Source organism: Erinaceus europaeus, chromosome 8 (genome assembly GCF_950295315.1).
Source record: "Erinaceus europaeus chromosome 8, mEriEur2.1, whole genome shotgun sequence".
NCBI lineage: Eukaryota > Metazoa > Chordata > Mammalia > Eulipotyphla > Erinaceidae > Erinaceus > Erinaceus europaeus.
Genome location: NC_080169.1, coordinates 100,164,318 through 100,177,411, shown reverse-complemented (window position 1 = coordinate 100,177,411; position 13,094 = coordinate 100,164,318). Strand labels below are relative to the sequence as shown.

The following is a 13,094-nucleotide window of genomic DNA, read 5'->3' as shown; positions in this document are numbered from 1 at the left end:
TAGCACGCAAAGCAGTGCCAAGCACAGACAGAAGACTTAGTACTTGACTTAGTGACTCACCACCACCCCTCCAGATTGAGTAAGAACACTGCCTCCCTGGGGAAAGAAGGCTTGGGGGCTTTCAGGGGCTGGATCTGCCCTGAGGCAGAGGGAGAGGAAGCTACAAACCCAGATCTAGTGAGCTAGGGCAGCATTTCTGTTAGCAAGTCTTTCAGCTCTAACACCTCTCAAAAACTGTAGTGTGTGTGGCGAGGGAGATGGCTTAACAAGTAACACTGCACTTAGGTGCCTGAGGTTCTTGGTTTGATTCCCAACACTGTGTACACTGAAGTGAAGCTCTGGTGTTTCTCTCTCTCTCTCTCTCTGTGTGTGTGTGAGTGATGTGAAATACCCTTTCCTATGCAAAAAAAAAAATCTTAATAAATAAATGCAAAGCACAAGGATCGGCATAAGGATCCCGGTTCGAACCCCGGCTCCCCACCTGCAGGGGAGTCGCTTCACAGGCGGTTGAAGCAGGTCTGCAGGTGTCTATCTTTCTCTCCTCCTCTCTGTCTTCCCCATCTCTCTCCATTTCTCTCTGTCCTATCCAACAAGGACAACAACAATAATAACTACAACAATAAAACAACAAGGGCAACAAAAAGGGAATAAATAAATAAAATAAATATTTAAAAAAAAAAGAAAAATAAATAAATAAATAAATGGGGGGGCAGGTGGTGGTTGCACTGGGTCAAGTGCATATAGTACCAAGCACAAGGACCTGTATAAGAATCCTGGTGTTTTATTTTTTAATATTTATTTATTCCCTTTTGTTGTCCTTGTTTTTATTGTTGTAGTTATAATTGTTGTTGCTATTGATGATGTCATTGTTGGATAGGACAGAGAGAAATGGAGAGAGGAGGGGAAGACAGAGAGGGGGAGAGAAAGAGAGCCACCTGCAGACTTGCTTCACCACTTGTGAAGCGACTCCCCTGCAAGTGGGGAGTTGGGCTCGAACCGGGATCCTTGTGCCGGTCCTTGCACTTTGTGCCATGTACGCTTAAAAGAATCCTGGTTTGAGCCCCCCCCGGTTCCCCACATGAAGGACGGTCGCTTCATGAGCGGTGAGGCAGGTCTGCAGGTGTCTATCCTTCAATTCCCGTCTCTCCCTATTCTCCCTCAATTTCTCTCTGTCCTATCCAACAACAACAACAAAAATAATAATAAAGGAAAAAAATAGCCACTAGGAGTAGTGGACTCATAGTGCAGGCACCAGTGATAACCCTGGGGGCAATAAATAAATAAATAAGGGTCTAGGGAAATAACATAATAGTTATGCAACAGATTCTTGAGCCTGAGGCACTGAAGGTCTCACAGTTCAGTCCCCAGCACCACCATCAGCCAAAGCTGAGCAAATTAAATAAGTAAATAAATGGTGGCACAGTGGTAAGGTTCAGGACTGACAACATGAAGTGCCAAGTTTGATCCCAGGCATTGCAGGTGTCAGAGTCATGCTCTGACATGACTCTCTTTTTCTCTTGTGAAATAAATTGTTTTTTTAAGTGGGGTCAGGTGGTGGTGCACATAATTTGAGTGCACACACTACACTGCACCAGGACCTGGATTCTAGCCCTGGTACCCACCTACAGGGGGAGAAGATTTACAAGTAGTGAAGCAGTGCTGCAAGTGTCTCTCTGACCTCTATCTCTCTCTTCCCCTCTCAATTTGTCTTTATCCAAAACAAACAAATAAATATTTCTTTCTTTCTTTTTCTTTTTGCCTACAGGGCTGTTGCTGGGGCTGAGTGCCTGCACCACGAATCCACTGCTCCTGTGGCCTTTTTTTTTTTGGATAGAACAGAAAGAGAAATTGAGAGGGGAGGGGAAGATAGACACCTGTAGACCTGCTTCACCTCTTGTGAGGGGACCCTTCCTGCAGGTGGGGAACCTGGATCCTTGTGCTTCATATTATGTGCACTTAACCCAGTGCGCCACCGCCGGCCGGTCCTCAAATAAACATTTCTTAAAAAATGGGAAGCATCTCATTAACGTCATTCACAGTCATCAAAATGAAAACCTTACAGGAAGCCCCTCTGGGAATTGTGAAGTGCTCTTCAGATGGTAAACCCGGGGCTGTGCTACCTGCCGGCTTCTATCAACGGTCCCAGCTCTGCCTTACTATCCATGATCAGGCAGGACTGAGCACTACGGGTGCGGGCACAAAGCTTTTCACACGCGGACCGGCTGCTTTTCACTGGATGGCAACCTTCTGGGGCAGGGGATGGGGATGGGCAGGGGAGCCTTAACCTCATTTCACAGATAAAGAAACTGGAGCTCAGAGGGCTTTGGTCTCGTGCCAGAAGATCAACCGTGAGGCCGGGCTGCCTGCGGCTGGGACCCCCTATTTCCCACCAGACGCTTCTCCTAGTCTGGAAGAGAGTTAAAGGCGGGTGATGTCCGCAGAACCCCCCCTCCCCAGCCCCCTAGCCCCCACCTCGCCTTCTGTGGTCCAGTCTCCGAGCTGGATGGGGGGCAGTAGCTGGGCTGAGAGATGGTAGCAGTGACAACCCCCGGGTCCCCCTAGTTAGGACTTCATTTCAGAACTGGAAAGAGAGCCAGAACCCCTATTCCTAGCTGCAGGCTAGGATCCCCGGCCACTTCCCTTGGCTCCATCCAAACTCCCACTGCGGGGACCGGCCCCTGCTCCATCCTGCCTCGTTAACACTTTCGGGTTCGGGTCCTCAGCAAGGCAGCCCCGCAAAGGTCCCCGGGCACGCAGGTGGAGGGAGAGGTCTGCGGGCTCCTCTAGGGGGCTGGGGGGGGGGGGGAGGTTGGAGAGCCCCGCGGCGGAGGGCGGCCACCCGCCTCCATTCACTGCGGCGGACCTCCGGGCCCCCCACCCCTCTGGCCAGTGGTTTCGCCGCTCTTTCCCGGGAAAGTGGAGCTGCCGAGGTCCGGGGGGGGAGAAAGGGAGGAGGTTAAGTGGGTGCACCCACTGAGGTTGCCGGGCGTGCTGCACCCCGCGCCCCCAGGTTCGGCCCCCACAAAGCGGGATCGGCGGGTGCAGAGCCCGAGGTCCAGGCTGCGGCGGCCCCCGCGGGCGCGGGTTGTCAAGGGTGCACCGGGCGGAGCCCCAAGGAATACAGGGGGAGGGGGCGCTCCCGGGCCGAAGCCCCGCTCGGCGGCGCTCCTAGCCCCAAGCCAAGCGCCGCGAGCTCCTCACCTCAGACTCCCGCCGCTGGTTGCGGAAAGCTTCCCGACCCTTGGGCGCTGCCTGCTTAGCTCTGCCGCCGTTGCCATTGCCGTTGCCGTTGCCATTGCCATTGGCTGGAGGGCCGGCGGCCCCGGGCGCTGCAGGTTCCTCCATAGGCTCGGAGTGGCGACTCCCCGCGGCCGCTCCGCGTTCTCTGTCCCAGGCTACCCCGCCGCCGCGCGCCCTCCGCCTGGCCCCGCCCCCGGGGCCTCCCCCGTGTCTCTATTGGCTTATGGCGTTCCCCGATGCCCCGCCTCCGAGGCGCGATTGGCTGTTCGGTGAGCGGGACTTGGAGGATGTGGGGGCGTACTCAAGGCATTCCCCCCACCCCCAATTTTCTCTGCTGGTGTTGCTGAGTTGCTGGACTCAGGGCCCCCAAGCTGGACTCCAGGTTCCACCTTCTTTCTTGGTCTGGAGCTCCAGGAGGCGTGTTCCTTTGCCTCTCACTCCTGTCCCCCTGCAGTCACCCCCTCCCACGAGGAGGCGACCTTTTCGAGGTGATTTAGTCTGCTACACTGCAGACCTTCACCCCCACACCCCGGCTCCAGCTCAAGTTGCGGAGGGTGGCTGGGGTGTTCGATCTCCGCCGGCCAGGTGAGAGGGCCTGGCCTCTGGAAGCTGAGATTTCTAGAGAATTCCTCCCGCCCGCTGTGAAGGCTCAGCTGGGGCTTGAGGGACGGTTTGGGGGGAGGTTTCCACACCCCCCCCCCCCATTGCTGGTGTCCTTCAGGGCTTTCTGGGTCATCTATGTGACTTTCTCTGGGCAAGTGTGGCGCCTTGCTGAACGGAGTCCCCCCTAGCCTCCCATCCCCCCACCTCCTCACACCCTAGTCCAATTTTTCAAGCCCCTTCCCAAGGGCTGAGTCTTACCTAGGGCTGTGTGGGTGCCTGCTTGGGAATTCCTTTCCGAGGCCGCAGCAGACAGTGAATATTCAGGCGGTCTGGTCACAGAAACCCAGACAAGCCGGATGATAAAAACGGAGGGAATTGGGGGTTGGTGCATGTGTTGTATGCGTGGGGGGAGCAGTTGCTGAATCGCTGTCTTCCAGATGTTGCAACAGACACTTTGCAGCTATGTCTGTCTGACCGGTTGATTTCATACACGCAAAACTGCTGTCCAGTAAACTTGAACTCTCAAGAGGTGAACAGCTCCTGGCATATCCTTTTTTTTTTTTTTTTTTTAATTGGGTAGCGACAGAAATTGAGAGGGGTGATAGGGAAAGAGATAGAGACATCTGCAGCCCTGCTTCACCACTCGTGAAGTTTTCCCCCTGCAAGTGGGAACCAAGGGCTTGAACCTGGGTCATTGTGCACTGTAATGTGTGTGCTTAACCAGGTGTGCCAGCACCTGGCCCTGTTGTCTCAATTGTTGTTTTATCTTAGCTCAGTGTCTTTGCATGTGATGTGCTGGGACTGGGAGGGTGTGTGTGTGTGTGTGTGTGTGTGTGTGTGTGTGTGTGTGTGTGGTGGAAAACGGAAAGATGACTTTCGGAAAGATGACTTTCTGCTCCTCACGTGGTTAATTTGTATTCTTCTTTAACATTTCTTTTTTAAATATTTATTTATTCCCTTTTGTTGCCCTTGTTTAACTGTTGTAGTTATTGTTGTTGTTATTGATGTCGTCGTTCTTGGATAGGACAGAGAGAAATTGGAGAGAGGAGGGGAAGACAGAGAGGGGGAAAGAAAGAGAGACACCTGCAGACCTGCTTCACCACTTGTGAAACGACTCCCCTGCAGGTGGGGAGCCGGGGGCTTGAACCAGGGTCCTTACACCGGTCCTTGCGCTTTGCACCACATACTCTTAACCTGCTGTGCTACCGCTCAACTTCCCTTCCATAACATTTCTATAGAGAGTGGGAGATAGCTCACCTGGTAGAGTGCACTTAACTATATGCCAGGACCCAGATTCCAGTCAGGTCTGCCCTCTCCCCACCCACCACCACAATATGGGAACATCTGTACAGGAGTGGTTCACAGCTGTAGAGCTCTGTCTCAACCTCACCCTCTAGCTTAAAAAATTAGAATAAGAGTGATGGAATTATGCAGGCATAAAGTTCCAGCAAAAACTCTGATAGAAAAAACAAGAAAACACCTTTCTGTTCAATTGCTATTTCATCTCCTTATCCTTCCTTTTGACTCTCTTCTCACTCAGTGAAGTGTTGGTCTTAACTGAAGTAAGATTCACTCCCAAGGGCCTGGGGGGTAGCGCACCTGGCTGAGCGCACGTTACAGTGTTCAATGACCCGGGTTCAAGTCCCCAGCCCCCACTTGCAGGGGGAAAGCTTTGCTAGTGGTGAAGCAGGGCTGCAAGTGTCTATTTCTCTCCCTATCTCCCCCTTCCCTCTTGATTTCTGGCTGTCTTTATCCAATAAATATAATTTTAAAAATTTAAAAGATTCACTCCCAAGTCAATATAATATAGTGTAATATTATATATGGAAATACTGTTTTTTCTTTGCACTTATATGAGAAAGCAAAGGGCAAAACCAAGGAACTCAGAGGAATTGGTCCCACTTCCTATATCTTAGGGACAACCCTGTCCTTTCATTTTTTTTTAAATTTTTAAAATATTTATTTTCCCTTTTGTTGCCCTTGTTTTTTATTGGTTTTGTAGTTATTATTATTGTTATTGATGCCGTCGGTGTTAGATAGGACAAAGAGAAATTGAGAGATGAGGGGGAAGACAGAGAAGGGGAGAGAAAGATAGATACCTGCAGACCTGCTTCACTGCCTGTGAAGTGACTCCCTTGCAGGTGGGGAGCCGGGCCCTTACTTCGCTCCTTGTGCTTCGCACCACTTAACCTGCTGCGCTACCACCCTACTCCCCTTTCTTTTTCTTTCTGAACCTGGGACTCAGGAGCTCAGGCATGAGAGTGTGTTTGCATAACCATTATGCTATCTACCCCCATCTCTGTCCTTTCAGCTTAAAAAAAAAACTTTATTCTTATTATATTTATTGGATAGGACAGCCAGAAATCGAGAGGGTAGGGGGAGATGAATCACAAACAGCACTGTTTCGCCACTTGCAAAGTTTTTCCCTCTGCAGGTGGGGACTGGGGGTTTGAACCGGGGCTTCTGCATGTTATAATATGTTCACTTAACCTGGTGTGCCACTACCTGGCTCCCGTCTTTTCATTTTTTTAAACTTAAACATTTTTATTTATTTTGGATATAAAGAAATCAAGAGTGCTGGGGAGATAGAGACGGAGATAGAGAGAGAGAGAGACTTGCAATACTGCTTTATCGTTTATGAAGCATTCCCCCCTGCAGGTGAAGAAGGGCTTGAACCTGGGTTTTTGTGCATGATAATGTGTCAGCTCAACCAGGTACACCAACCACCACCTCCTGCCCCCCATTCCCTTTTTATATGCCTTATTTATGTATATTTAATAGAAATTTCTGTCACTAAAAAGTAACTTGCTGTAGGGGGCTACTGCCCCATGCACTATACAACCCCTGACTTCTCTTGTCTCCTTGTTGTGAACCCCAACTGTCTCCCAATACTGCAAAATATTCTGGGGGTGGAGGGTGAACTCCTTTGTGTTTGAGACCCACTGGTCTAATAGACTTGAATAGAATTAATAGAAATTTCCAAGAAAGTCCTTGGCCCAAGGCCCAAACTATTTGATTTGGGGGAAAAAAAAAATCCAGGGTATAATTTGTTAAATTCTTAAAAGAGTCACACTCAGCTTCAGAAGCCGCAACCCACGCCTGGCTCACCGCAGCTTCAGTGTGGAAAACCTGCTAGAGTGCTCCCCATTGGGGCTTCTCCAGAAAAGAATTGATTCTCCGCTCTCCCTTTGCCCAGAGCCTCTCTTCCTGGGCACTGTGAGCTCTGGGCTGCCAGATCCAGGACTACAACTTCTCTTCTGTGAGCCAGCAGGACCCCTGAGGGCAAGGGACAGGCACGGCCAGGTTTGAGGCTTTGCAACTTGTCTAGCTTATTCCTGCAGAGGGAGGAGTGGGGCCTTCAGGTGGGAGGAGGACTGAGGAAGATTCTCCAGTCCCTTCTTTAACTATTGAGATAAGGGGGCAGATAGGGGGAGACTCCCTCTGTCTCTGTGTCAACCTGGATGAAACAGCAGGCTGACCAGTCTGGCAAGTGGAGCAGTGGATAAAGTGTTAGATGCTCACACGAGGTCCTGAGTTTGAGCCACACTCTGCATGTGCCAGACTGATACTCTGGTTCTTTCCTTTTTTTTTTTTTTTTGATAGGACAGAGAGAAATTGAGAAGGCAGGTGTAGGGCCTGGGTGGTGGCACATGGGCTTAAGCACACTTCTTCTCATGTGAGATGGGAGGTGTAGATAGAGGGGGAAAGAGAAAGATAAGACACCTGCAGATCTGCTTCAGCCTTGTGAAGTGACCCCCCCCCCAGATGGGGAGGTAGGGGCTTGAACTGGGAACCTTGAACTTCATACTAGATGCATTTAACCTGGTGTGCACCACTTCTCAACCCCCTGTAGCAGGTCTTGAAGTCACCTTTACAAGACGAAATCCATCATGAAGCCCTTACACTGAGAGCCCACCAGTAACCATTTCAGAGGTAGGACAACTGAGGCTGTCTGTAGTTACATAATCTGGCCAAGTCACATGACTTATAAATAGCAGAGCAGTCAAAGTCCAAGTCCAAGCTTTCTGCATCAGACCACGAGACACAGAAGACTTGGAGCGAGCTGTGCTGCCTGGGCTTACCCGGTGAGCCTGAACTAAGACCAGGCACTCAGGATTCCACCCTTCACAAGAGGAGTCACACCCCATTGGAGAGAAAGGAACGGGGGAGAAAGAGAGGAAGAGAACACACAAGCAAAGCCTGTCAGCTGGGTCACAGGCTTCACAGCTAGCTGCCACATTCTCCTTTCCACTGGAGAGTCTCCAGCTTAACTGTCCCGACTATTTTAGCCCTGCGCTCCTTAGTTTAGATCAATAGAAGTCAAAGAGGCAGAAGCTCCTGATACAGAACATCTCATAGAGATGAACTAGTTTAGGCTGTCAGCTAAAGCAGGCAGCTGTCAGGAAATGACTCAAATACGGTCACTTTACTGGCCGCTGAGAAAGAATGAACAAGATCGATTCTCTGGCTACAGATTAAGTCAGACAAAAACCCAGCTTCAGATACAAAGCTCTAGAAGGTCCATTCCTTAGTTCTTCTTGTCTTTAGTTTATGTGGACAGGTGCTGAATATCAGGGCTCCTTGGCCCCAACCCATAGAATGCTGGTCTCCAGGGCTCTCTAGCTGAGGGCAGAACACAGAGGGCTTGGGAGACCTACAGCTAGGTTTTTAGCTCCTCTGCCTTAAGTCTACACTTCTCACCCTCCCTAGGTGGTAGTTCTGAGAAAGGTTCTTTATACTCACGAATAGGGTGGAGTGGGGGTAACTGTCAGTGGAATGGTTACAAGGCTAAGGCCATTCAGATGTGCTCTTTGTTGGTAACTGCTTCTACTTTTTAAAAATACACATTTTACTTATTAACACAAGACAGAAAAAGAGGGAGGAAGAGAGAACAAGAGCATCACTTTGGTACATGCAGTGCCTGGGATCAAACTCAGGACCTTACACTTGTAAGTTCACAGTTCTAACCACTGTACCATCTCTCAGGCCACTGCTTCTGTTTTTATTTCCTAGCCCTCAAACAGACTATCCAGCCTGTTGCCTCCCCGCCCCCAAACCTCTCTCATCTCTGAATTCCTAGCTTACAGAAACAAGGAATACTCTCAGGCAAAGACTCCATTTTAAGAATATTTTATTTATCTTTTGAGATTACATAGTCATTATTGCTGATCTAATACAATCACTCAGACATAGATTTCCAAGAGTTTCTCAGAAATGGAAATTCTTAAGAGGCTTTATATCCTTTCAGTAAGGTGACAGTAAAGAACTAGATGATTATTTTATTTATTTATATATATATAATATATGTATGTATATATAGTTTAGAACTTGTCCACATATAATTTGCTGGTGTTGCCTATTTTCTCTGTAATTGTCCTTTATGGAAAAAAAAAAAAGCTTAATGCAATAATGCATTTTGATTTCTTTTTGAAAACCATGACAAAGTGAATTTTGAGGAAAACCACAGGAGCAGCGATTTCAAGTCTGCTCCGAGAAAGCCAAGCAGCAAAAAAAAAAAAAAAAAAAAAAAAAAAAGCTTTGCAGGAGTGTGTGGCCTGGGAGCCGCGCTCATATGGGGGGTGGGACAAGAATGGAGGAAGGACAGAGGAAGGTGGACCAGAGATCTTGGGTCAGCAGAACGAAGAACTGAGTGGCCCACTGGCCTTTTCAGCAATTGTGATTTTCTTCCTGAAAGCCTACAGCCTTGCCTGTGACACTTTCCCAGACCTCTGAGGAACCAACTCAATCGGCTGAGCCTCTATACTGTTCAGTGAGGCGAGTAACTGTTTTCTAAAGGTCTATCTAACTCACTCCACTTACAGACAGCTCTACGGGTATCCAGATAGACTAAAAGTCTTGGAGGTGGAGGTAGTGGGGAAGAAATGAATCAGATGCAAAGGTCATAGTGATCCTGGGTGGTCTGTGGGACCCGAGAGTCACTTTAGTCTTGAGATGTTGAGGCAAGCCAGCATAGAAAAATGAAAAAAAAAAAAAAAGGAAATTAATATAATCTGAGAGTGTTAAAGAGGGCTGGTATGGGGAAGAAAACCAGACTTATTTCATACAAGATTCCTAGGGCCATTCCAGATTTCACTCCTGGAACTAGTATGGCCCCAACAGAACCAACAGGCCAATCTCCAAAAGAAATCTAATGCTCATATAAAATTTCAGGTGCAAACATTATTATTATTATTTTTTGTACTGTTGGAGTTACTCAGGAAACTATCTTTCTAGATGCAGAATCCTAAAATGGAAAGAGCCAGTATATATATATATATATATATATATATATATATATATATATATATATATATATCTTAGCAAAGACCATAAACAAAGTGACAAAGAGGGCACATCTCACTTTCATCAGTAGAAGACCAAGAGGATGAAATGTCTGATGAGATTCAAATTACTCAAACTAGCTGTGGCCATCCAGACACAGTGTGCGGTATCATCTCAGCAGAGCCTAGCCAGTCACGAATGCGCTCTGCTTCGCTAGGGTGCTAAGCTGCGGTCCTGAGAGACCTGCCCCACCTCTAACTCCCCTGGAAAGGGCGTCTTCCCCTGCTCAGTTACAGAAGTAGCTTTCGGCAACAAAGGAAGTATGAGGAAGCAGTGTTTCACAAGCCTTCATTTTTTCTGAAAGAGTGCAAATCTGGAGAAAGCTTCCCAGGAAACTATCCAGTGAAATGACAAGGAAATAAAGCTATGGGCCCCAGAGGGGCTGGCCCCCAATTCCCAAGCACAGGCTAGCTGGGTTAGAAGAATGGCAAAACAAACGTCTGACAGACACCAGAGTGGCTGAAAATTAACGGAGGTGCAGTCCTATTGGAACCACAAAACATTAACGTGGACACCCTCAAGGAGAAGCAGGGAGTCTTGGGTAAGGAAGAAGGCAGAGCTGGGCTCTCAGCATAGCTTGCCAGGGCCCTTGCCTTCCTTCTTCTCTAGCATGTGATAAAGAAGGCAGTGGTAGTGACGGGCAAGGCTGCGGACCTAGGCCAGGGTAATTCAGTGGCTTCCAGAAGGCCTCACATGAAAACAGGCCAAAGCTGAGAAAGGCAGTTGCTGGAAATCTATTCCAGGAAACCCCAGGGAGCAAGGAGTCTAGAATCCCTGGACTAAACTCCTGAGCCTGACAAGAGACAGTCTGACTGCTGCTGAGGATTCGGTGATGGGGGATGGATGGTGCAGGTGGTGCGGGGGAGTGGCCGCCCCATTTCTTCCTTCCTCGGCCTGTTCTTAGTGGCTCTCTGGCCCTCAGGGCAGTAACCACACTCTGGGCCAGGCCAGCAGGCACAGGATTCTAGAGTTTAATAAATAAATAACCTAACAGAGAGGGTGAGCACGGCAGGCAGCTGAGTGAAGAAGCAGCTTGCTGGGTTCTTTCCTGTAGAGGAGTGGAGAAAAGACTCCCAAGTTCGATTCCTTAAAACTTCGCCTGGCTGGAGTTACAGGAACTTAATACCTGGAGGGAAAAAGAAAGAGGAGACGGTGATGGTATCAGAGCGCGTGGTTCTGGGACAGGAAGCGCCTGCCGAGAGGTGGAGTAGGGAGGCCAGGACTTTTCTGGAGTACATGGTGAGGGGAGATCTCTGTGGTGCTACTTCACAGTAGTGAGAATATGTTTCTCCCTACTGAGGGGTAAAGAATCTCTCGAGAAGGTCCTGGAGAATCCTCTGTGGGTGAGGGTGTGAGGAGTGGCCACTGCTAGTGTAGGAAGCACCTCCCCGCCCCCTTGTTTCCTGGGGAGCCCGAGACACCTGTAGTAGTTGGGTTTGAATGGCCCATTCTTGTTGAGTCCCAGATACTTGGCCTGTTCATCTGTCAGCTCAGTCAGGTGGGCATCAAAGGTGGGCAGGTGTAGGCTTGCCACATACTCATCTAGAAGAGAAGATGGGAGCCCTGGTGTTAAGTCTTCCAACTCCTCACCATTCATACAAGGGCTCATAGTTCTAATGAATGCTTGCTTGTGCTTCAAATTTAGTGCTCTTTTTAACTGCTGATGGTTTTTATTTTTAAAAAAATTCTATTAGCGAATTAACAGTGATTTGTAATATTATCATAGAGGTATAGTTCCACACCACTCCTACCACCAAGGCTATAATTTTTTCCTGTTTATTAAAGCTTTTCTTTCTTTTTTAAAACTTATTTTTATTTTATTATTTTTACTAGAGTACTGCTCAGCTTTAGCTTATGGTGGTACTGGGAATTGAACTCTGGAGCCTCAGATATGAAAGTTTTTCTGCATAATCATTATGCTGTCTCCCCTGTTCAAGTCTAGTGCTTGCCAAAGCAATATAACATTTCTAAAAACAAAACAAAACAAAACAAAACAAAAAAACCACAACACACCACCTTCAAAAACAAAGCAATATTTCTTCCATACTAGGTGCTTCAATCTAGAACCTTCCATTTTACCCAGAAAGATGGGGAGAGAAATGAAAGTATCAGGGGCCTGGGGGATCAGGCAGTAGCATAGCTGGTTAAGCGCACAAGGCGCTAAGCCCAAGGACCAGCATAAGGATCTCAGTTTGAGGCCCCAGCTCCCTACCTACAGGAGGGGTCACCTCACAAGCTGTGAAGCAGATATGCAGATGTCTATATTTCTCTCCCCCTCTCTGTCTATCCCTCCTCTTTTGATTTCTCTGTCCTATCCAACAACAACAACAACAATAATAACCACAACAATGATAAAAAAAACAAGGGCAACAAATAGGGAAAAAAATATCCTCCAGGAGTAGTGGATTCATAGTGTAGGCACTAAGCCACAGCAATAACCCTGGTGGCAAAAAAAAAAAAAAAAAAAAAAAAAAAATCAGGGGACTTAAGATATAAAAGGATGGGGAGTCGGGTTGTAGCACAGCGGGTTAAGCGCAGGTGGCGCAAAGCACAAGGACTGGAGTAAGGATCCCGGTTCGAACCCCGGCTCTCCACCTACAGGGAAGTCGCTTCACAGGCGGTGAAGCAGGTCTGCAGGTGTCTATCTTTCTCTCCTCCTCTCTGTCTTCCCCTCCTCTCTCCATTTCTCTCTGTCCTATCCAGCAATGACAACAACAATAATAACTACAACAATAAAACAACAAGGGCAACAAAAGGGAATAATAAAAAAAAGACATAAAAGGATGGGGCAGTAAGGAGGCTAAAATCTAGAAAGCTCAAGCTTTAGTTCTGCCTGTAACTCTACACTTTCAGCCACTAAGAAAAACTCACACCTGGTGTAGCTCCTTTGAGAGTCTGTAAGAAGAGGT

At 48.2% G+C, this 13,094-nt stretch overlaps 2 protein-coding genes across 8 annotated transcripts in view; both read right to left on the bottom strand.

The window, feature by feature from the left end:
• Window positions 1-3,396, bottom strand: part of STRIP2 (striatin interacting protein 2) — a 70,753-nt gene extending 67,357 nt beyond the window's left edge. The window contains exon 1 of one of the 2 annotated variants that reach the window (XM_007524193.3): window positions 3,202-3,396. In XM_007524193.3, the coding sequence (XP_007524255.1) occupies window positions 3,202-3,345 (144 nt within the window). In that variant the 5' untranslated portion in view covers window positions 3,346-3,396. The remainder of the gene's footprint in view (window positions 1-3,201) is intronic. The other variant, XM_060196546.1, reaches the window with a different exon arrangement.
• A 5,561-nt stretch (window positions 3,397-8,957) lies between these two features.
• Window positions 8,958-13,094, bottom strand: part of AHCYL2 (adenosylhomocysteinase like 2) — a 207,166-nt gene continuing 203,029 nt past the window's right edge. For all 6 annotated transcript variants that reach the window (XM_060196543.1, XM_060196544.1, XM_016188601.2 and 3 more), the window contains 2 exons: window positions 11,607-11,727; window positions 8,958-11,311 (listed from right to left, as the gene is read on the bottom strand). In XM_060196543.1, the coding sequence (XP_060052526.1) occupies window positions 11,305-11,311; window positions 11,607-11,727 (128 nt within the window). In that variant the 3' untranslated portion in view covers window positions 8,958-11,304. The remainder of the gene's footprint in view (window positions 11,312-11,606; window positions 11,728-13,094) is intronic.